General features: G+C 34.7%; 1 protein-coding gene across 1 annotated transcript in view; it reads right to left on the bottom strand.

The window, feature by feature from the left end:
* Positions 1-6,451: 6,451 nt before the first annotated feature.
* LOC150099771 (uncharacterized) overlaps positions 6,452-22,380 on the bottom strand; it is a 392,852-nt gene continuing 376,923 nt past the window's right edge. Inside the window, exons 15-16 of the mRNA XM_090403489.1 lie at positions 12,239-12,330; positions 6,452-7,318 (exon numbers count right to left, since the gene is read on the bottom strand). Of these exons, the coding sequence (XP_090259615.1) occupies positions 7,159-7,318; positions 12,239-12,330 (252 nt within the window). The 3' untranslated portion in view covers positions 6,452-7,158. The remainder of the gene's footprint in view (positions 7,319-12,238; positions 12,331-22,380) is intronic.

The raw sequence follows: 22,380 nt of genomic DNA, 5'->3' as shown, positions 1-22,380 counted from the left end.
GTCTTAAGCAGGATAAAATTGAAATTCATATTGAAAAGAAGACCATGTAAGAAAGTTTTAAAACGAATAAAAGTTGAGCAGCTCTCAGATGTGAACTGAAATCAAACCTTAGAGATTCAGTGGCAAGCTCTGAGGTTTTCTGCAAGGATTGAAAAATCAGAACTCCCTGGTGGACACAGGAAGTTAAAGAGGCAGTGAACGAAAAGAAGAAAGCATATCAAAAGTTCCTGGCAAATAAGTCAGCTTGTGATCTTAGAGAATACAGAGACAAATGTAAGAAAGCTAAACAGTGTGTAAAACTAGCCTAAACAAAAGTCATGGGAAGACTTTGAGAAGAACATAGAAAATAAATATCATGATATTCTGGAGGTTATTGAAGAAGCTCAGAAATGGAGGAAAGAGTGCTATAAAAGGAATTAGAGATGATAAAAGTGATATGAAAACTGGAGAGAAAGATATCCTTGAAGTATGGAGTAATTGCTTCGAAAAATTGCTAAATGAAACTAGCAGTGATGACAGCACAGTGATAAAAAAAAAAACACTGACCAGGCATGCAATCAGGATACATATCCATGCTTGAAGTAGAAAAAGTCATCAAAAGTCTGAAATGTGGAAAGGCAGCTGGAGTAGATGATATCAGACCAGAAATGCTCAAGTATGGAGGTATAAAAGTTTTACAGTGGCTACACTGCATAGTTCAGAGGGCCTGGACAGAAGGACGAATTCCAGATGATTAGAGTAGAACTCTCATATATAAAAAGGGAAATAAAACTGATTGTGAGAATTACAGAGGTATTTCCCTACCGAGTGTTCCTGGTAAGATTTATGCCAGTATACTTGAGAAACGGTTGAGAAGGATTGTGGAAGAGAAACTTAGTGAGGAACAAGCTGGATTCAGGCCAAATACAGGCGGTGAGGATCAGATCTTCACTTTATGACAAATAGTTGAAAAGTCATGGGAATATAACAAAGATCTGTATTTGAGTTTTGTAGATTTGGAAAAAGCACATGACAAGGTGCCAAGAGAGAAAGCTATTCAAAACGCTACAGTTGTATGGTGTCAGTGGATCATTATATCAAGCAATACTTTATTTGAGTTGTAAGTCAGCAGTTAGAATTGAAGGAAGTACAGAGAGATGGTTTAATGTTAAATCTGGTGTCAGACAAGGATGTACATTATCACCTCTGTTATTCATTTATATGGATTACATTATGCACGAAAGTGGTATTAAACCTGATATCAAAATTGGAGATGTTAATGTCAGCTTCTTGCTTTATGCGGATGATGTTATATTTCTAAATAAATCCGCTAGAAGTCTGCAAGATTCCCTGACTAAACTGAAAAACTGTTGTAATACATATGGTATGAAGGTCAGCAATAACAAGACAAAGATAATGAAAATAGGCAGAAGCATTGAAAATATCAGCTGCATTGTGAATGGAGAACCTATAGAACAAGTAAAACATTTCTGCTACTTAATCACGATTTTTAGTGAAGATGGTAAATTAAATATGCAAATAGATAACAGAATCAACAAAGCTGGTACGGTAGGAAGTCAACTGAATAAATTTATATGGAATAAGAGAGAAATTAGTCAAAACACTAAATTAGCTGTTTGTCAACTTTGAAAAAACTAAAACAATGATATTCGGACAACAGGAGTTACTGAACAGATTTACAATAGACAGATTTCAACTGGAAAATGTGGAAACAATTCACATATCATGGATGCCACATGACTTGGACCCCAAAAAAGAGATAAAAATTAGAATAGCCAGAGCAACAACTATTTTAAAAGCCATGGACAAAATATGGAAGAGCCGAGCTATAAAGATGTAAACTAAACTGAGCATTGTAGAAACCTGTATCTTCAGCAGCATGCTCTATGGATGTGAGGCCTGGGTACACCTGAGAGAATCTGAAAGGATGATATTGGCATTTGAGAGAAACTGCTATAGAAAGATCTTGAGAATAAGCTGGATCCAGAAAGTGAACAATAAGGAAATCTACAGACGAATACAACCAAAAGGAAACATGATCCAGAAAATAATCAAAAGGAAACTACTTCTATTTGGCCATATATGTAGAATGAATGATGAGAGAAAATTAAAAATGTTGCTGTTTGGAATGATTGAAGGAAAGAACAAAAGAGGAAGACCAAACAGAGAATGGGGCGATGACATCGTCAAATGGTGTGGAAACTGTATACACAAATTGAGTCATCTTGCACAAAACAAAATGCAATGGAAGAATCATATCAAGATGGCAGCAGACACCTATGGGCATTGGACCCATGGTTGTTGATGATGATGAAGACAGTGTTCAAACCAATTTTAACTTATGGATCTGAGAGCTGGGTCAGAAGTAAAACACTTGACCCAAAGACTAGAGGCCACAGATATGAGAGTCCTGAGAAAGATTTGAGGCATGAACAGATGCCATCAGTGGCAATATCATATTAAAAACAAGGATATTAGGAAATAACTTGACATCGTCAGCATCCAGGAATGCATTAGCAGAGCTAATCTCCAGTGGTATTGTCACTTAAACAGAATGGGTGAGGAAAGATTAGCCAAACAAGTGTTCTCTGCCAGTTTGGTAGGAAAAAGACCCAGAGGAAGACCAAGATACAGGTGGATTGATGAAGTAAAAAGTGCCTTACAAGATAGATATATAAATATAAGATCTGACAATGTTGTAGCTTTGACAGGTAACAGATTGATTTGGCAGAAAATTGTAGGTAGGAAGTTAGTAATCATGTAAATTTTTCATGTAGTACTATCATATCCTGTACACCCCTTGAGGGTAAATGTCAGGAATTTGATGATGATGATAATAATAATAATAAAAAGATGGCCATATAATTTAAACTTGAGCAAAAAAGTATTTATTTCAAAACATTAATCACATTAATTGTGCAATTACACTCAACATTAATACAATCAATTACTAACCAATCAGCATTTAGTAATAAACAGTCTTTCAAGAAATAAATGCACTGCATTACTGTGAGTATATAATATAGGCACTGTTTGAGAATATCAAAGTAATATTTGTTTTAAAAAGTTTTTTTTTCTTTTTTCATGCAACAGCATTCTAATAAGTCGATGTTTTTTTAGAAGTATGTAATTTACTGTATTTCATATCTCCCTCTCCACATACAAACTATCAGGATTGAACTTGAGTATTTTAGCTGGTGTCTTTACAACTATTTCTAAAAAAATATAGTTTCTATTTAGATACAGCAGTAGTAGTGTTATCTTTGCATTTTTGTCAAAGAAATATTGTTCACGTAACTTATTAAGAATAATTCTTGGAATGTTTAAATTTGTTTATGGCTTATATTAGAGACTTCTAAACTAAGTGAGAGTATGAATGAGGCATGTGGGAATTTGAAGAAAAGTTGCATGTTTGGTTTCTGGATTATCTATCCTTGGTAGTACTAAAAATATGATCTTTTATTGGTGGAAAATGACAGAGAGAGACAGAATTATTAAGTAAGCTGCATTTTAAAATTGTCTTCTGCATTTTCAGTATAATATTTAAGAGAATAGTCGCTGAATAGCAGGTTTACTCATGTTTACAACACAGAAATTGTATAATCTCATCACATTCTAACAGGTATAATTTTATACTGCAAAACAATAAGACACGAACTATTTAAAATATTTTTCTTGAAACTATTATAAATATTTCTTGTAATTTCAGAAATAAAAGTTGTAAAAAAAAATATAGCAAAAAAAAAATAATTAGACTTGTACTGATATATATCTTGTGATTCCAGACAATGTCATTAACTGAATGATACAGAAGAGAAGTGCATATTTAAAAATTCTTTTTTACCTTCATCTTCTATATGAGAAAGAACCTAAGAAATTTCAAGCAGAATGAATATTATTGTGAGTTGTGTGCAAATCACTAGTCAAACAAAAATTGGATGCTCTAGGTGATTTTTCCAACAGTAAAACTGCTGAAGATTTGTCAGATTAGTGTAGTAAATAATAATTACACACATAGCATGAAATCTAAATAATTCTTAAGCCAGATAGAAAAAAAATGTTTTTTTTTTTTTTTTTTTTTCCCTTTTATGGATTGGTTTTATCTCATAGGGAAGGCTTGATCACATTTTTAAGATACATTCAATAAGAGAATATTTAAAATTGAGAAAATATATTTTCTTTAATAAGCATACTGGCTTAGTATTTGGCATGTTTCTTTTGCTCATTATGAAGCATATGCACATTGCATTCCAAATGCTATAAATCTGTAATATGACTTAAAGATTCATCACAGCACATGTGAAAAGTTCAATGAAAAATAAAATTTTTGCTCGACTTACATTTAATTAACAATGAGTATTTAAAACTTGTCTTAGATTTTTCAAAAAAACACCTCACAGAAATAATAATTGTATTACTTATGAATGATGTCATCAAACATCTATGCCTAAGGTGGGATCTGAACCTGCAGTCTTTTGGTTAAAGGGCAGGTACATTAACCACCTGCCAACCAGGCTGGCCAATTCTGAGAATATGGTCCCCTAAACCTGTATAAGAAATTATCTATAACGATTTCCCTGAAAACTAAGTTTAATAACAATGAGCTGTAACAAACGGCAAAGTATATTTAGATCTAACGGGATCTATTTCAGGATAATTAAACTGCCATACAGTATTTTAAATTTCAAAACATGTATTGCAGTGTCTATTAAGAAATTTGTTAATAAGTATCACGGTGTAGTTGAATTTTGTAAGGCTAAATGAAAAGTTGTACCACATGTAATGTTATACAGTATATCTGAAAAGGAAAAGTACTATATCACAAAATCCTCAATCAAGCATTCAGAATATTCTGAAACTCTAAAGCATTTGCTATAAATCAATGCTAAAATTTGCCAAGATTTTAAACTGTATTTAACAATTTTGCTGTGTTCATCTCCATAGGCATAAAATATTCATTCCTTAGCTATGCCATTATCCTAAAAGCATTTGCATTGTTGGTTTAAATGAAACTATTTAAACTGCATTTCAGGCACTTGTTTTATAAATTTCAATGTAAAATAGTATAATGAAAGCCCTTTCTTAGTATCATTTTATACGTTTATCACTAGTTATCCTCGATGTACAAATGAAGGAGGAACATAACTAAGCCTTTTAAAATATAGAAAACTTGATCATTTGAATTAACAATGCAGAAGAATTATGTAGGACTTGAAAAGATTTGAATCAATTATTTTGTAATGATAGTATGTTTTACTTTTTTAATATAGATATTAAAAATATTGATGCATTCAAACAAAAGAAATAATGTCTAGATGAATGTCCACAGGAAAATGATTATGGTAAACATACACAAAACGAAAATGACATGGCTAGTCACTTCACTATTAAGTGATATAATTCTCGAAGCTAAAAACAAACTTCTGAACTAAATGTTGTTTCATTTTACCTCACAATTATCGATATTAACAAGCAGTGTAATAAAAACAAATTATAATAAATTTAGTTTAATCCTTTATCCAAGTGTGAGCAAACAAAGTTTGCACCTGAAAGTATCTTCAGGACTGGGTTAAGGTGGTACAACACCAGGGCAACTCGTTGCAAAGGTGGAGCAAGCTACCAACACTCCTATCTCAGTATCTCCTATAATGCAAAACACATCTCCTTGCCGATATGTCTATTGTTATGCATTAAGGGAAGGGCCACTACCCAGACTAGTTTCGACCTTTATTGAGGTCTCTTCAGTGGGAGCCAGGCCCAAGTGGAGATATCAGGCAGAAGCATTAGCAGGTCATCTCTACCTATAGGAATTGCCAATTGGTGTGCCACCCTTTTTTAATAATTTACTCTGGATTTAGAGAAAGATGTTGAAAGTTTATTTTTCACTTGGTTAGAGTATAATAAATTTAGTTTAATCCTTTATCCAAGTGTGAGCAAACAAAGTTTGCTCACACTTGGATAAAGGATTAAACTAAATTTATTATACTCTAAACTTTCAACATCTTTCTCTAAATCCAGAGTAAATTATTAAAAAAGGGTGGCCACCAATTGGCAATTCCTATAGGTGGAGATGACCTGCTAATGCTTCTGCCTGATATCTCCACTTGGGCCTGGCTCCCACTGAAGAGACCTCAATAAAGGTCGAAACTAGTCTGGGTAGTGGCCCTTCCCTTAATGCATAACAATAGACATATCCGCAAGGAGATGTGTTTTGCATTATAGGAGATACTGAGTTATGAGTGTTGGTAGCTTTCTCCACTTTTGCAACGAGTTGCCCGGTGTTGTACCACCTTAACCCAGTCCTGAAGATACTTTCAGGCGCAAACTTTGTTTGCTCACACTTGGATAAAGGATTAAACTAAATTTATTATACTCTAACCAAGTGAAAAATAAACTATATCATATATGATATAATCAATAAGAATTAAATGGGGGGGGGGGGGGAAGAGAACTGCATGTCTCTAATTCATGGTAAATAACATAACAGGGCACAAAAATGATAAAGATGGCTATTTTTTTCTCTTTTGTCATCTTCACATTATTTATTTCATTTAAAAGCATCATTATAATTAAACTGTTTGCCAAAGAATGACATATTGAAAATATCTAATATTTTATAATCAATTTGCTATATGCAGTTTCATACAAATTCTTTTCTTATTTTAGCCAAAGTACTTTATAAAGGCTGAATGACCATCTTGCTGATTATTTTCCCATTTGATACAAAATTATTTTCTCATTATCATTTCATCATGTAAAGCTTTGATGGGGAGATGTCAGAATACAATACTGAGTTTTTGCTAAACTAAATAGTAAACAACTCAGTTTGCATATTCAAATCAAAGAAGAATAAACTTTGTTTATTCTTCTTTGTTTTGAATTATGAACTGCACAATAATCTCAATAACAAATTTTTGCAAATGTTTCCACTCTTCAAGCTAGCTGGTCAGAAGTACTGTTTTATTAAATAAAGTAGGCAACTGAAGAAAATTTTATAACCATACCTAATACCATACATATCAATGCACATATTGATAAAAAATAACTATATACATAAAACTTTATTTAACAAAACTTTTTTTTTTTTCCTTTCCTTGAATTATCAGCATTTCTTTTGAAAATATGTGAAATACAGTTATAAGGCCACTAAGAAAGATTTCAGGAAGTTCTTTCATGCCATGGTTGTCTGTCAATACCTTGATTTTCTTTTTTGTGTTTATAGCGGCATCGGGATCCATATAAACATCCTGTAGTTCTCCAGAAATAACATTCATCTCCGTTAATTGGTCCTATAACTTTAGCTTTTGGATCAGGCTTGCTGATTTAAAAAAAAAAAAAAAAAAAAAAAAAAAAAAAAAAAAAGTTAGACAACTGGAATTACCTACACTGTTATGCAGTTAACTAGTAACAAAACAGTATTTTTTAATATAATAATATGCTTGGGATGATGGCAAAACTACAGCCTATGACATTGAGTTGCATAAAAGAAAAAATAAAAGTTGAAGACAATTTTTCACTTGGTTATAAGTTAAATTAAACTTGTATTTGGTATCTTTTCTGGGTCTGGCTCCCACTAATCGAGACTTCAATGAATGAAGGTTGAAAGTCTGGGTTGAAGTGGCCTTCCAATAATGTATAACATTATACATATCCATAAGGATGTGTACTTTACATTATGGGATACTAAAACAATATATGCAAGTAGCCTAGTTGTGAAGATACTTCATGTGCAAATTTTGCATACACTTGGATTAAAGAATAAACAATATAATTTTTTGGCAAGCTAATTTAACTTATAACTAGGTGGAAAGCTTTTTACAGTAGGTTAATTTATTTACTGTAGTTGTTTTATGAATAAAACCCAGTTTTTTCTTATTAAAAGGAAGAATATTTTGAGCAACTATTATAAGAGTTTCATCATCATCAACAAATTCCTGCCATGTACCCTCAAGGGGGTGTACAGGATATGATAGTACTATATGACAAAAATTACATCATTACTAACTTCCTATTTACAATTTTCCTCCAAATCAGTCTGTTACTTGTCAAGACTCCAACATTATCAGATCTTATATTTCTATCGTCTAAGGCAATTTGCACTGCATCAATCCACCTATATTTTGATCTTCCTCTGGGTCGTTTTGCTGCCAACCTGGCAGAGAACACTTGTTTTGCCAATCTTTCCTTGCCCATTCTATTTAAGTGACCATACCACCTGAGATTAGCTCTGCTAACGCATTCCTGGATGCTGACAATGTCAAGTTCTTTCCTAATATCCTCATTTTTAATATGCTATTGCCATTGATGCCATCTGTTCATGCCTATAATCTTTCTCAGGACTCTCATATCTGTGGTCTCTAGTCTTTGGTCAAGTGATTTACTTCTGACCCAGCTCTCAGATCCATAAGTTAAAACTGGTTTGAACACTGTCTTGTATCTAGCTAATTTAGTGTTCCGACTAATTTCTCTCTCATTCCATATGAATTTATTCAATTGACTTCCCACCATACCAGCTTTGCTGATTCTGTTGTCTATTTCTATATTTAATTTACTATCTTCAGTAAAAATCGTGATTAAGTAGCTGAAATGTTTTACTTGTTCCACAGGTTCTCCATTCACAACACTGTTGACATTTTCAATGATTCTGCCTATTTTCATTGTCTTTGTCTTGTTATTGCTGACCTTCATACCATATCTATTACAACAGTTATTCAATTTAGTCAGAGAATCTTGCAGACTTGTAGCGGATTTATTTAGAAGTATAACATCATCGGCATAAAGCAAAGAGCTGACATTAACATCTTCAATTTTGATATCATGTTTAATACCACTTTCCTTCATAATGTGATCCATATAGATAATGTACATCCTTGTCTCACACCAGATTTAACATTAAACCATCTTCCTGTACTTCCTTCAATTCTAACTGCTGACTTACAACTCAAATAAAGACTGAGTATTGCTTAATGCCCCATTGACACCATATAACTGCAGCGTATTGAATAGCTTCTCTCTTGGCACCTTGTCATATGCCTTTTCCAAATCGACAAAACTTAAATACAGATCTTTGTTATAAACCCATGCTTTCTCAACTATTTGTCGTAAAGTGAAGATCTGATCCTGCCAGCCTCTATTTCGCCTGAATCCAGCTTGTTCTTCACCAAGCTTTTCTTCCACATTTCTTCTCAACCCTTTTTATCAAGTATACTTGCATAGATCTTGCCAGGAACACTCAGTAGGGAAATACCTCTGTAATTCTCAAATGCAGTTTTATTTCCCTTTTCATATATTGGAACTATGAGAGCTCTACTCCAATCATCAGGAATTCGTCCTTTTGTCCAGGCTTTCTGAACTATGCAGTGCAGCCACTGTAAGACTCTTAGACCGCCATACTTCAGCATTTCTGGTCGAATATCATCTACTCCTGCTGCCTTTCCCCATTTCAAGCCTTTGATGGCTTTTTCTACTTCAAGTATGGATATGTATTCCAGACTGCATGCCTGGTCAGTATTTTTTACCACTGTGCTATCATCACTGCTTGTTTCATTTAGCAGTTTTTCAAAGTAATTACTCCATACTTAGGGGATATCTTTTTCTCCTGTTTTCATGTCACCTTTATCATCTCTAACTCCTTTTAGAGCACTCTTTCCTCCATTCCTGAGCTTCTTCAACAACCTCCAGAATATTTTCCCACCTTCTCGATATTTATTTTCTATATTCTTGCCAAAGTCCTCCCATGACTTTTGTTTAGCTAGTTTTACACAGTGTTTAGCATTCTTGCATTTGTCTCTATATTCTCTAAGAGCACAAGCTGATTTATTTGACAGAAACATTTGATATGCTTTCTTCTTTTCCTTCACTGCCTCTTTAACTTCTTGTGTCCACCAGGAAGTTCTGATTTTTTTATCCTTGCAGACGACCTCACCACATGTCTCTCTGGCTGAATCAATCAATGTTTTCTTCAGAGTCTGCCAATGAATCTCCAAGGTTTGATTCCTGTTCTCAAACTCTTTCATTTTTTCTTCAATAATCTTTGTGTATTTTAACCTACAATTCACATCTGAGAGATGCTCAACTTTTATTTGCTTTAAAACATTTTTACATGTCATTCTTTTCAATATGAAATTCAATTTTATCCTGCTCAAGACTAAATAGTGATCACTTCCAATTTCAAATCCTCTGTACACTCTGGTGTCCTCCACCAGGGAGAAAACATCACTATCAACAATAACATAGTCAATGAGACTTTTCTTATTCCTGGCCTCTTCTCTCCATGTGAATTTGTGCACATTTTTATGTTGGAACATGGTGTTAGTAATAACCAGTCCATGTCCTGAGCAGAAATCCAACAGATATTTGCCATTATTATTAGCTTTGTTCTTTTCTCCAAATTTTCCCAAAATATTTTTGTATGTCTCACAATCATTTCCTACTCTGCTATTTAGATCCCCAACAAGGACCAACTTTTCATTTTTCATTGTGTCAGCTGCTTTTTCTAAAGCCTCAAAAAATTCCTCCACTTCTACCTTAGTAGAACCTTCTGTGGGACCATAGGCACAAATAAGTCTCATTGTCCAGTTCCCCATTCTCATATTTGCCTACATGACTCTACTTGAGAATGACTGCCATTCAAGAAGATTAGCCTCGTATTTTGTGTTGAATACTATGGCTACTCCTTCTTTTCCTTGTCATTGACTGAATATAACATTTTGTATTTATTTCTCAGAAAGATCTCACCAGTTTTTGTCTTTTTTTGTTTCAGTCACCCCTATTATGTCGATCTGGTACTTATCTAATTCCTCAGCTAGCTCCATTTCTTTGCCATTCAGGCTTCTTATGGTGATGTTGAGTTGGGGTGTGTTTTCAGATTTGTTCCAGTAGCTGACTTTTCGCTGTTCACCCTGGTTCCCTGGCGAAAACAATGGGGGCCTTGTTTAACCGGGCGACGCCCCAGCCGGCATGAAATTTTGTCATGTTGTACCATCATTTTATTTTTATTTTTTTTATTTTGGTTTAATCAATAAGAATACAATTTGTTCGGCTAAATCCCAAATTGCCAGTCCATCCTCGTTCGTTCAGTATCAAAGTAGATACCCAACAGGGTGCACCACGAGAAGGTGAGGATTGGACATTAGATCAGAAGCCCTGGTCGGTTCTCCACATCCCTTTAAAGCTATGTGGAGGTCTCCTCTCAGTTATACAGCTCTGACCTTAAGCATCCCCATAAGAGTTTCACTGATATTCATTTTTTAAAATAAATGATTTTCCAGCTTAGGAGTAAGTTTTAGGATGTATTAAACATTTTTAACTTCTAACATGGTTTAATGGATCCCCATTAATACAAACTTGTTTTAATTAAAATCAATACCTGATGTTTGACAGATTCCTTCTGGAATTTAACAAATTATGGGTACTGAAGGGGTGTATCTGTATAGGCAGATATATGTAAATATACACAAAGTTCTATTGCAGAATAAAGACAGTGGATTGTTCCCAAGAAAATTTTGCTATTTGTATGTTATTGGTCCAAGCATGGATTTTTATGGAGAAAGATATTGAAACAGTGAAGTATCAACTATAATTAATTTAATTGAACATCCTGCAAAATTTTAAATATGGTAGCTGAGCAGAATCTCCTAAGCAAAATTTTTGGTGTGGTTTGGTTGGTTGAATTTAAAGAAGGAAGAAATTGAGTTATGTGGTGGATAACCACACCAAGCTTATGAAGATGATGAAACTGTGTCACAATTCAGTGGGGGAATGATCAAAGAGTAACTGAACATTTGACAGTGAAAAAGGTTAGGATTTTCATAAGTTTATGTGCCTCAACTCTTTCAGAATTTTTTAGTAAAAATAACACAGGTATAGTTACTTTCTGATTTTTCTTGAACTGCGTACTTTCTAAACTTGAGCAGAAGTATTTTGAAAGGCCACAGATATGATGTTAAAGCATTTAAATGTAATTCAACCGCAACACTTCTGCATCTATAAACACATTTTGATAAATGTTACCGACAATGGCAGAAGTGTGGTTTGCAACTGGAGGTTAAATTTTAAATTCTCTCAAGCTTTTATTCTTTTTGTAATCATATTGATCCAGATATATTTTTAAATGGATTTTATACGTGCACACACAGTATAATATCTTGATCATTTCAATTTTCCTCCACACACACACACACACACACACACACACACACACACACACACACACACATATATATATACACACACGTACATGGGTTTAGTCTTCCGCAACACTGTGCCATCTTTGTTCACAGGATTGTCAGGGAAACGAATTACAATATTCTGACCAAAGAGCTCCTTGCCCTAAAATGAGATCCAGATATAAATAATGGTGCAAGTAAATTAATTTAGCAAAATATGATGAAATAATAAAACAAATGCATATAAAGTGTGATCCACAAATAACATCATTGTATTTAGAAAAAAAAAAGGGGAGGGATGCTAAAATATTGCATATACACATTGTTGATAGGAAAGAAATACACAGTCAAGCAAGAAGTCTATTGCAGAAATATCTACTCTCATATTGTTACACCTCATTTTAGGTTTATCTGGTGATCAGTATTCTGATCACTTTTACAAAAATGTATTCACTTACTCAGCATTCGTTAAGCAAAAATAATTATTGTTTTTCGTCTCCTCATTACTGCCTTGTGATATTTCTTCAGATAACTTCTTATTCTCTGCTATTTTTATTATTCTGTGAAAAGGCTCCCTTGCATATATTGAAAGCCTCTCTTACCAACTATTTTTACATTTCCCAAATGTAACTATATTTCTATAGTTACCATTATTCTATGACTCTTACTGAAAGTTTTTTTTTATTTTTTGTAAAGTCAAATAGAAGTGAGCTACATAGCACATAACCTCTAGAATAGGGGTTCAATATTAATAAAAAATTTGATTTTTGGACTTTTTGATGTTAGTGAGGAGTTTAATAAAAATGCCAATAATAAGAATTGGAATGAAATAATTTTCCTATGTTAAATTAGATGATGTTAATGCACACTATTGTTATTAAAGCAAACAAGAAATTTGTAGTCTCCTTTTTTTATTCATACTGTAAACAAGAATAAGCACATTCTTACTTCACACCTACATTGATTCAATTGTAATGGATGCACTTTGGCCTTTACTGGGGCCAGACCTTTAGAAAATAATGTAAATGAACTTGAAAAAAACAATTTGAAGGGGATGCTTCCTGAATAATTAAAATAACTTCTCTCAGTATACAAAAATACAATCATGAATTATTTCTTATGCAAACTATTGTTTTATTTGCAGTACTCATGTATATCATAGTGCTTAAGGGCCAAAGCTGTATAACTGAGAGGAGACCTCCACATAGCCTTTAAAGGAATGCGGAGAACCAAAGAGGGCTTCTGACCTAATGTCCAATCCTCACCTTCTCGTGGTGCACCCTGTTGGGTATCTACTTGGATACTGAACGAATGAGGATGTGCTGGCAATTTGGGATTTAGCTGACCAAATTGTATTCTTATTGGTTAAACCAAAATAAAAAAAATAAAAATAAAATGATGGTACAACATGACAAAATTTCATGCCGGCTGGGGCGTCGCCCGGTTAAACAAGGCTCCCGTTGTTTTCGCCAGGGAACCAGGGCGAACAGCGAAAAGTCAGCTACTGGAACAAATCTGAAAACACACCCAAACTCAACATCACCAGAGTTAAAGATTAGTACTATCAACATAAGAAGCCTGAATGGCAAAGAAATGGAGCTAGCTGAGGAATTAGATAAGTACCAGATCGACATAATAGGGGTGACTGAAACAAAAAAGACAAAAACTGGTGAGATCTTTCTGAGCAATAAATACAAAATGTTACATTCAGGGAAAAGATAATCGAGGAAAAGAAGGAGTAGCCATTGTATTCAACACAAAATACGAGGCTAATCTACTTGAATGGCAGGCAGTCTCAAGTAGAGTAATGTGGGCAAATATGAGAATGGGGAACTAGACAATGAGACTTATTTGTGCCTATGGTCCCACAGAAGGTTCTCCTAGGGAAGAGATGGGAGAATTTTTTGAGGCTTTAGAAAATGCAACTGACACAATGAAAAATGAAAAGTTGGTCCTTGTTGGGGATCTAAATAGCAGAGTAGGAAATGATTGTCAGACATACAAAAATATATTGGAAAAATTTGGAGAAAAGAACAAAGCTGATAATAATGGCAAATATCTGTTGGATTTCTGCTCAGGACATGGATTGGTTATTACATGTTCCAACATAAAAATGTGCACAAATTCACATGGATAGAAGAGGCAAGAAATAAGAAAAGTCTCATTGACTATGTTATTGTTGATAGTGATGTTTTCTCCATGGTGCAGGACACCAGAGTGTACAGAGGATTTGAAATTGGAAGCGATCACTATTTAGTCTTGAGCAGGATAAAATTGAATTTCATATTGAAAAGAATAACATGTAAGAAAGTTTTAAAGCGAATAAAAGTTGAGCATCTCTCAGATGTGAACTGTAGACTAAAATACACAAAGATTATTAGAAAAAATGAAAGAGTTTGAGAACAGGAACCAAACCTTGGAGATTCAGTGGCAAGTCTTGAAGAAACCACTGATTGATTCAGCTAGAGAGGCATGTGGTGTAGTTGTCTGTAAGGATAGAAAAATTACAACTCCATGGTAGACACAGGAAGTTAAAGAGGCAGTGAAGGAAAAGAAGAAAGCATATCAAAAGTTCCTGGCAAATAAGTTCAGCTTGTACTCTTAGAGAATACAGAGACAAATGTAAGAAAGCTAAACGCTGTGTAAAACTAGCTAAGCAAAAGTCATGGGAGGACTTTGGCAAGAACATAGAAAATAAATATCAAGAAGGTGGCAAAATATTCTGGAGGTTGTTGAAGAAGCTTAGGAATGGAGGAAAGAGTGCTGTAAAAGGAGTTAGAGATGATAAAGGTGACATGAAAACGGGAGAAAAGGATATCCTTGAAGTATAGAGTAATTACTTTGGAAAACAGCTAAATGAAACAAGCAGTGATGACAGCACACAGTGATAAAAAAAAAAAAAAAAAAAAAAAAAAAAAAAAAAAAAACGCTGACCAATCATGCAGTCTGGAATACATATCCATACTTGAAATAGAAAAAGCCATCAAAGGCTTGAAATGTGGAAAGGCAATAGGAGTAGGTAATGATTCGACCAGAAATGCTGAAGTATGGTGGTATAAAAGTCTTACAGTGGCTGCACTGCATAGTTCAGAATGCCTGGAGAGAGAGGGACAAATTCCCGATGATTGGAGTAGAGCTCTCACAGTTCCCATATATAAAAAGGGAAATAAAACTGAATGTGAGAATTACAGAGGTATATCCCTACTGAGTGTTCCTGGTAAGATATATGCAAGTATACTTGATAAAAAGGGTTGAGAAGAAATGTGGAAGAAAAGCTTGGTGAAGAACAAGCTGGATTCAGGTCAAATAGAGGCTGTCAGGATCAGATCTTCACTTTATGACAAAGAGTGGAGAAATCATGGGAATATAACAAAGATCTGTTTAAGTTCGATTTGGAAAAGGCATATGACAAGGTACCAATTGAGAAGCTACTCAATACGCTACAGTTATATGGTGTCAATTGGGCATTATATCAAGCAATACTTAGTCTTTATTTGAGTTGTAAGTCAGCAGTTAGAATTGAAGGAAGTACAGAGATGGTTTAATGTTAAATCTGGTGTCAGACAAGAATGTACATTATCTCCTCTGTTATTCATTATCTATATGGATCACATTATGAAAGAAAGTGGTATTAAACATGATATCAAAATTAGAGATGTTAATGTCAGCTCTTTGCTTTATGCGGACGATGTTATACTTCTAAATAAATCCACTACAAGTCTGCAAGATTCTCTGACTAAATTGAATAACTGTTGTAATAGATATGGTATGAAGGTCAGCAATAAAAAGACAAAGATAATGAAAATAGGCAGAAGCATTGAAAATGTCAACTGTGTTGTAAACGGAGAACCTGTGGAACAAGTAAAACATTTCAGCTATTTAGGCAAGATTTTTAGTGAAGATGGTAAATTAAATATAGAAATAGACAACAGAATCAACAAAGCTGGTATGGTAGGAAGTCAATTGAATAAATTTATATGGAATAAGAGAGAAATTAGTCGGAACACTAAATTAGCTGTATACAAGACAGTGTTCAAACCAGTTTTAACTTATGGATCTGAGAAATGGGTCAGAAGTAAAACACTTGACCAAAGACTAGAGACCGCAGATATGAGAGTCCTGAGAAAGATTAGAGGCATGAACAGATGGCATCAATGGCAATATCATATTAAAAACAAGAATATTAGGAAAGAACTTGACATTGTCGGCATCCAGGAATGCGTTAGCATTGCAAATCTCAGGTGGTATGGTCACTTAAACAGAATGGGCGAGGAAAGATTAGCAAAACAAGTGTTCTCTGCCAAGTTGGCAGGAAAATGACTCAGAGGAAGACCTAGATATAGGTGGATTGATACGGTACAAAGTGTCTTAGGCGATAGAAATATAAGATCTGATAATGTTGGAGTCTTGACAAGTAACAGACTGATTTGGAGGAAAATTGTAGATAGGAAGTTAGTAATATTGTAAATTTTTCATGTAGTTCTATTATATCCTGTACACCTCTTGAGGGTACATGGCAGGAAATTGATTATGATTATGTATATCATGGATAAAAATGAAGGTGTAATTTTTTAAACTTGTCTGAATGTTTCTTCTGTCATCAAAATCAGAACATTATTTTGCATAAATTCCAGATATAACATAATCATGAGCTTATACGATATAAAATGAGGTGAATGTATTCACCTCTTCATTACCATTATTACATTGGGGGTTAGCTGCTAGGTGAAAAGTTTTGTTCAAGTGTGCTTCTGTACTACAATTTATTATTTATCATTATTTTTAAGCACTTTATTTGCTTGATGATGCATGATAATCCAGAACCTTTTATCTTTCATCATGACTGATTTGTGAATACATAACCATAACCATTTTGTTTACTTTTCTTAAGTTGCTGGTTGTAACAGTTCTGTGCTCTACATCAAATGAAATGGAGGCTTCCAGTATCTTTCACATAGTGATGAAAGTAATGGGAAAGTAGGTTAATAATAGGAGGAGCCAAGAGGCATGTGATATTTTATGAAGGATGGTATAAAGAAAAGGTCTTGCCTGAGTAATTTACTTTTGCTTTTTATATATAATGAAATACCATCTCAGATGAAAAGAGAAACAGCCCCATCATGACACTGTTGAACTTCCTGACATGATAATACAGATCTATTATGTCTACTTTAACAACTGGACATCAAAGAACAATGTATGGTAGAGAAGCATCAAGAGTAGGCAGGTAATCGGTTGTATGCAACAGCTGTGTTTTAATGATATCAGGAATGATTTGAAAGGGAATATCTTAAATAATTCTTAACATCATTCCTAATGCAGAAAAGGTATTTTGGACTGGAAAAATCACAAGCTGTGTATTACACTTACTCACTGTCTTACAGGAAATTAGTGAGGTGGGAATAATATGGTGGTGGAGAGAATTTAGAGGCAGGTGACCAAGTTTGTAAAAAGTCTATGGAATGCTTCCTATGAGAATTGATTAAAAGTTTGTGAGTTTCAAATTTGGATGAAAAAGAAGGATATGATAGGTAAAAAAAGAAAAGTATGATAGAAGAAGAATATAAGTTCCTGAGGGTTTCATAGGTTAGATGCAAAATATATACTTTTTTTTAAGACATGCCAGGAGGGGCAGGAAAGGAATAAAGCATCACTCCTGGAAGATGAGTAACAATAAGATAAGTTAGGAAAAAGTTTAGGACAACATTTTTTGCTTGGAGAGTCGTTAACAAATGGAAATATGTAAATTGACTATTTGGGAAAAGTTGATCAAGTATCTGAGAAAAAACTAGTTTAATATTAAAATAGTTTTTTCTCAGATATTTGATCAACATTTCCCAAATAGTCAATTTACATAGCTTCTGTGGTCAAGAAAAAATATCGTTAAATAAACAAATGGAAATGTTTCCAGAGGGATGCACCGCTAGTGAATGAATTTGAAGAGCGGTATGATAGATATTGTGGGAATAATGGTTAAGAGTGAGCCTCTCACAACAAGTTTTGGGACGCCACTAAAATACATGGATGTCAATATGTTCAATAACTTGATAAATACAATAAGCCAGTTCACTGCACTTCTGTTTGCTCCAGACTGACTATTCATGTAATCCAGTCCATGTTGTACAAAAGTAAGAAATTATTTGTAACAAATGGTTTGTTTCCACAATTTTTGAGGTTCTCTTAGATTATATCTATATTCCTCTTAATTCCAAATGTGAAATTTATTATTGAGCACTTTAATCAAGTTGAAACTCTGTTTTCAATTCTATAGGGAAAGTAAAATTTTCACATGCATTCTGATAAAGTTCAGATTATTGATGCTAATTCTAAAGATGTGTTAATATTTGAATTCATTTCTTTACAATATCTTTGTAAGTGTACTAGAAACATTTCTTATAATTGGAAAATTATTAGCGAAACTGGAAGAACGACACTACATTGTGCCCTTCGATTGAACAGGGATAAGTTCGATTCTTGTCGTGACGGGAAGAATCTTTATGTGGACTTTTTCAATTCAAAGGTGAGTTAGCCGATCTCATACGGAGGTAGCAGAGTGTTTCTCCCAGAAACTCGGCCCTTCAGAACACATGCAATTTACAGACAAAAAATACTAGTTGTGGTGGTGTTAGGTGGTAGATGGCGTTGATTGGCAGTAGAGGTTTGGTGTAGTGGCGGAGACAGTTGTATAGTGGGTGTCCTCTCGCGATGAGTCTTTGGACTCCTTGGAGGTGTCACTAATAATAATAAAAATTCTTGACATCCATGTAGAGTGCAGGCTTATATTTTCTTATCAATAATACTTTCATCCAGCAATTATTGTCATCACCCATTTCATGCTACTTTCCTTCATGGCAAATATTCATAACTTCAAGAGGGATGAGTTAATAAATATTAGAAATAATTGGAACACTCACTTATTTTATTGAATCTATTTTAAACCAATTTTTTTTTTTTTAAACAATAATTACAAAACAGGAATGAGCATGAGTTAAAATCATAAGGAGAGCTTGAGCTGTAATACTATCAGAGTCCAAAGGATAAATTCAGATATGATTATATAAATATTAGCTACAATGCTGAGGAGATAGTTAATAATCTTTTCTCTCATAGTTACACAGTGATCAGAATTCATTTTTAAAAATTAGAATGGTTGATCAAAATTTCACAGGCTTCCTTAATACGTTGATCAACCATCCTAATCTAAACAATAAACCTTGTGGTTTTTATACCTGGTGGTATAAAAACCACAAGGATGGCACACATTTAGCCCATATAACTTCTTTCAAGTTCTTCAGCAAACCCTCACTTTAGAACTCTAAGCAATAATTTTAGCTCTTATTAGTCACCATTAAACTCTTTTGTTTTAATTTATCTATTAGTGATTTCTAACAAATAACAGGACTCTAGTTTGATTAAATTATTATTATTATTTTTTTTTTTTTTACCAGAGGTCAAGCCAGTAGTGTTAACATTGACCAAATTAGTGTGACTTCAGCATACTATGTAGATTATAACTTTTAGGGATGGAAGTAGTTTAGGTAATCTGTTAAATCAAGAGAAGGATCTTCTGTCCACTGTTTCACATATTCACCATCTTCATTTGTTTGTGGATATTATTATTATTATTCAGGCCTCCATGGAGTCAAAAGACTCTTCGTGGGAGGTCCTTCCTAAGAAACACAAAATCTATCAAGACTCATTGAGGTGAGGTCCCTCCAAAGAAACACAAAGTCTATCATACCACTCCTTAAACTCACTGACCAATCTCGCTCTCACCACTCCATCAGCAATGCATTCCATGGTTCAACCACCCTCCATGCAAAGAAACCACTCCTCACCCTCTTGCTCACAGTTTCCTTTTGTAACTTCCAGGGATGGCCTCTTGTCATCACTCCTTCCCACTGTTCAACCAAGCAAAAGAACTCGCCAGTGTCAAACCTATAACCACCTCTCAACAGTTTAAAAGTCTCAATCATATCACCTCTCCTTCTTCTATCCACCAAACTCTGCAGTTCACATTCCCTCAGCCAATCCTCATAACCAAAATTGTACAGTCCTAAAACCATCTTTGTCATCCGTCTTTGTACCCTTTCCACAGTTAATTTATCCCCTTCAAATCCTGGGGACCAAATCTGAGAACAATAGTCTAAGTGTGGTCTGATCAGAGACTTATACAACGGAATGATAATCCTTTTATCTCTGCAGGTCAGTGTCCTTCTCATAATTGCAGCAATCCTCTGGGGTTACCTTCACCACCTTTGCAATATGACCCCTAAATTTCAGGTTTATATCAAATCATCAACCCCAGATCTCTTGTCTCCCCTACTTCCTCCAGTATAACTCCTCCTATAGAGTATGCAGCATCCCATCGATGTTTCCCAAACCTCAAGACCTTACATTTTGCTGCATTAAACTGACACCCTCATTCATTTGCCCATCTATCTAGCTTATTCAAATCCTCTTGCAGGGCTACCACATCTGAAATCCTTCCCAGCTTTGCATCATCTGCAAACAACTGAATATCCCCTTGCAATCCACTGGCAATATCATTGATATAAAGGTTAAACAATATAGGTCCTAGTACTAAGCCCTGTGGGACCCCACTTATAACCCTCTGCCTCCTTGAAACTGCTCCACCATACACAACTCTCTGATATCTATCAGAAAGCCAATCCTGAATCCAGTTGACCAATCTGACATCCAGACCCATGTGCTGTAACTTAAATATCAGCTTATCATGTGGCACCTTGTCAAATGCCTTTGCTAAGTCTAAGAAAATTGCAGTATATGCCTTTCCCTCATCTAATGTAACTTTATTATAAAAGGCTAGCATATTGCTAAAACAAGAGCACCCTTTCACAAATCCATGTTGACTCTCACAGATAATATTACCCTCATCTGCCCAATGCTGTATACAGTCCCTCACTACTTTCTCCAAGTGTCTAATTATAGGCCAGTTTGTGTGTCATCAGGAGTTGTTAAGATCTTGGAGAAAGTAGTGAAGGACTGAAGGCACTATCTTACCTTCCTTCCATTCCCTGGGCACCTTTCTCGCAGCCAGACTTTCATTGAAAAGTCAGGTCAAAGGCACTGTCAGTTCCCTAGCACATTCTCTCAAAACTCGTGGTGAAATACCATCTAGTCTCACAGCTTTACTGACATCCAGAGTACTCAGTATCTGAAACACACTCTCCTCCTGTACCTCTAAATCTCAAACCTGCCCTATCCCTCTAGCATTAAAACTGACTCCTCTAGGATGAAATACTCCAATAAAGTGTTCATTGAACAATTCCACTATGTCTTCTGCATCAGTCACTCTGTTCCCATTTTTATCCCAATATCATTCTTCCATAGTCATTTCTCCTCTTACTGGCCACATAGCTAAAAAAATTTCCTAGGATTTTCTTTGGATCTTAGGGCCAATCTCCTCTCATATTCCAGTTTCACTTTCCTTACCACACTAGTCACTCTTCTGGCTTGTGTCTTATATTCTTTATGCATCTTCTCTTCACCTGTCTCCTCATATCTCTTCCATAGCCTCTTTTTCACATGCAATTCCTGTTTAATATATTGTTTGTCATCCACTTTACTCCAAATTGTGTCCTCTTTTTCACTCGTGGTATACAACTTACCATTGCTGCTAACAAATATTCTTTCACAATTTCCCAAGCACTAATGATATCCCGGCCTTCCAATTCCTCCCTCCACGAAACTTCCCGAAGTTGACATGTAAGAGTATTATAATCACCTGCTTTATAATTCCACATAAGTTCCCATCTCTTTGATACTCCTGCATGTCTATTCATTTTCTAAGTCAAAACCATATGGTCACTCTCTCCAACTGGTGGGAGAGATGTCATCTCAGTTATTATCAACTCTTCTGATGCTATAACCAAATCCAAAACTCTTGAACCTCTTGTTCCCTCTGTTACATATTGCCTAAGACATTTGTCCCTCAAGAATTCTAGAAATTCCATTCCCCTATTGCTACATGCATCTTCCTCTCTCATAACAATCATTCTTCTTGCACTTGCCAAACTTAACTGTCTAAACATCTCCTGGTCCCCATCCTCTGTGCTCCTGGGTCTGTAGCAACACCCCACTAAATATCCTGTCTTGCCCACCTCTACCTGACACCATATGCTCTCAAAATCATTTGTCTCACTGCCTTCCAAAGCCTCCACTCTTAGAGGACATAGGTCGTCACTTATCA

Source organism: Typopeltis vanoorti, chromosome 14 (genome assembly GCF_054136105.1).
Source record: "Typopeltis vanoorti isolate ZY-2024b chromosome 14, IOZ_Tvanoo_1.0, whole genome shotgun sequence".
Taxonomy (NCBI): Eukaryota; Metazoa; Arthropoda; class Arachnida; order Uropygi; family Thelyphonidae; genus Typopeltis; species Typopeltis vanoorti.
This window is presented reverse-complemented; position numbering and strand designations above follow the sequence as displayed.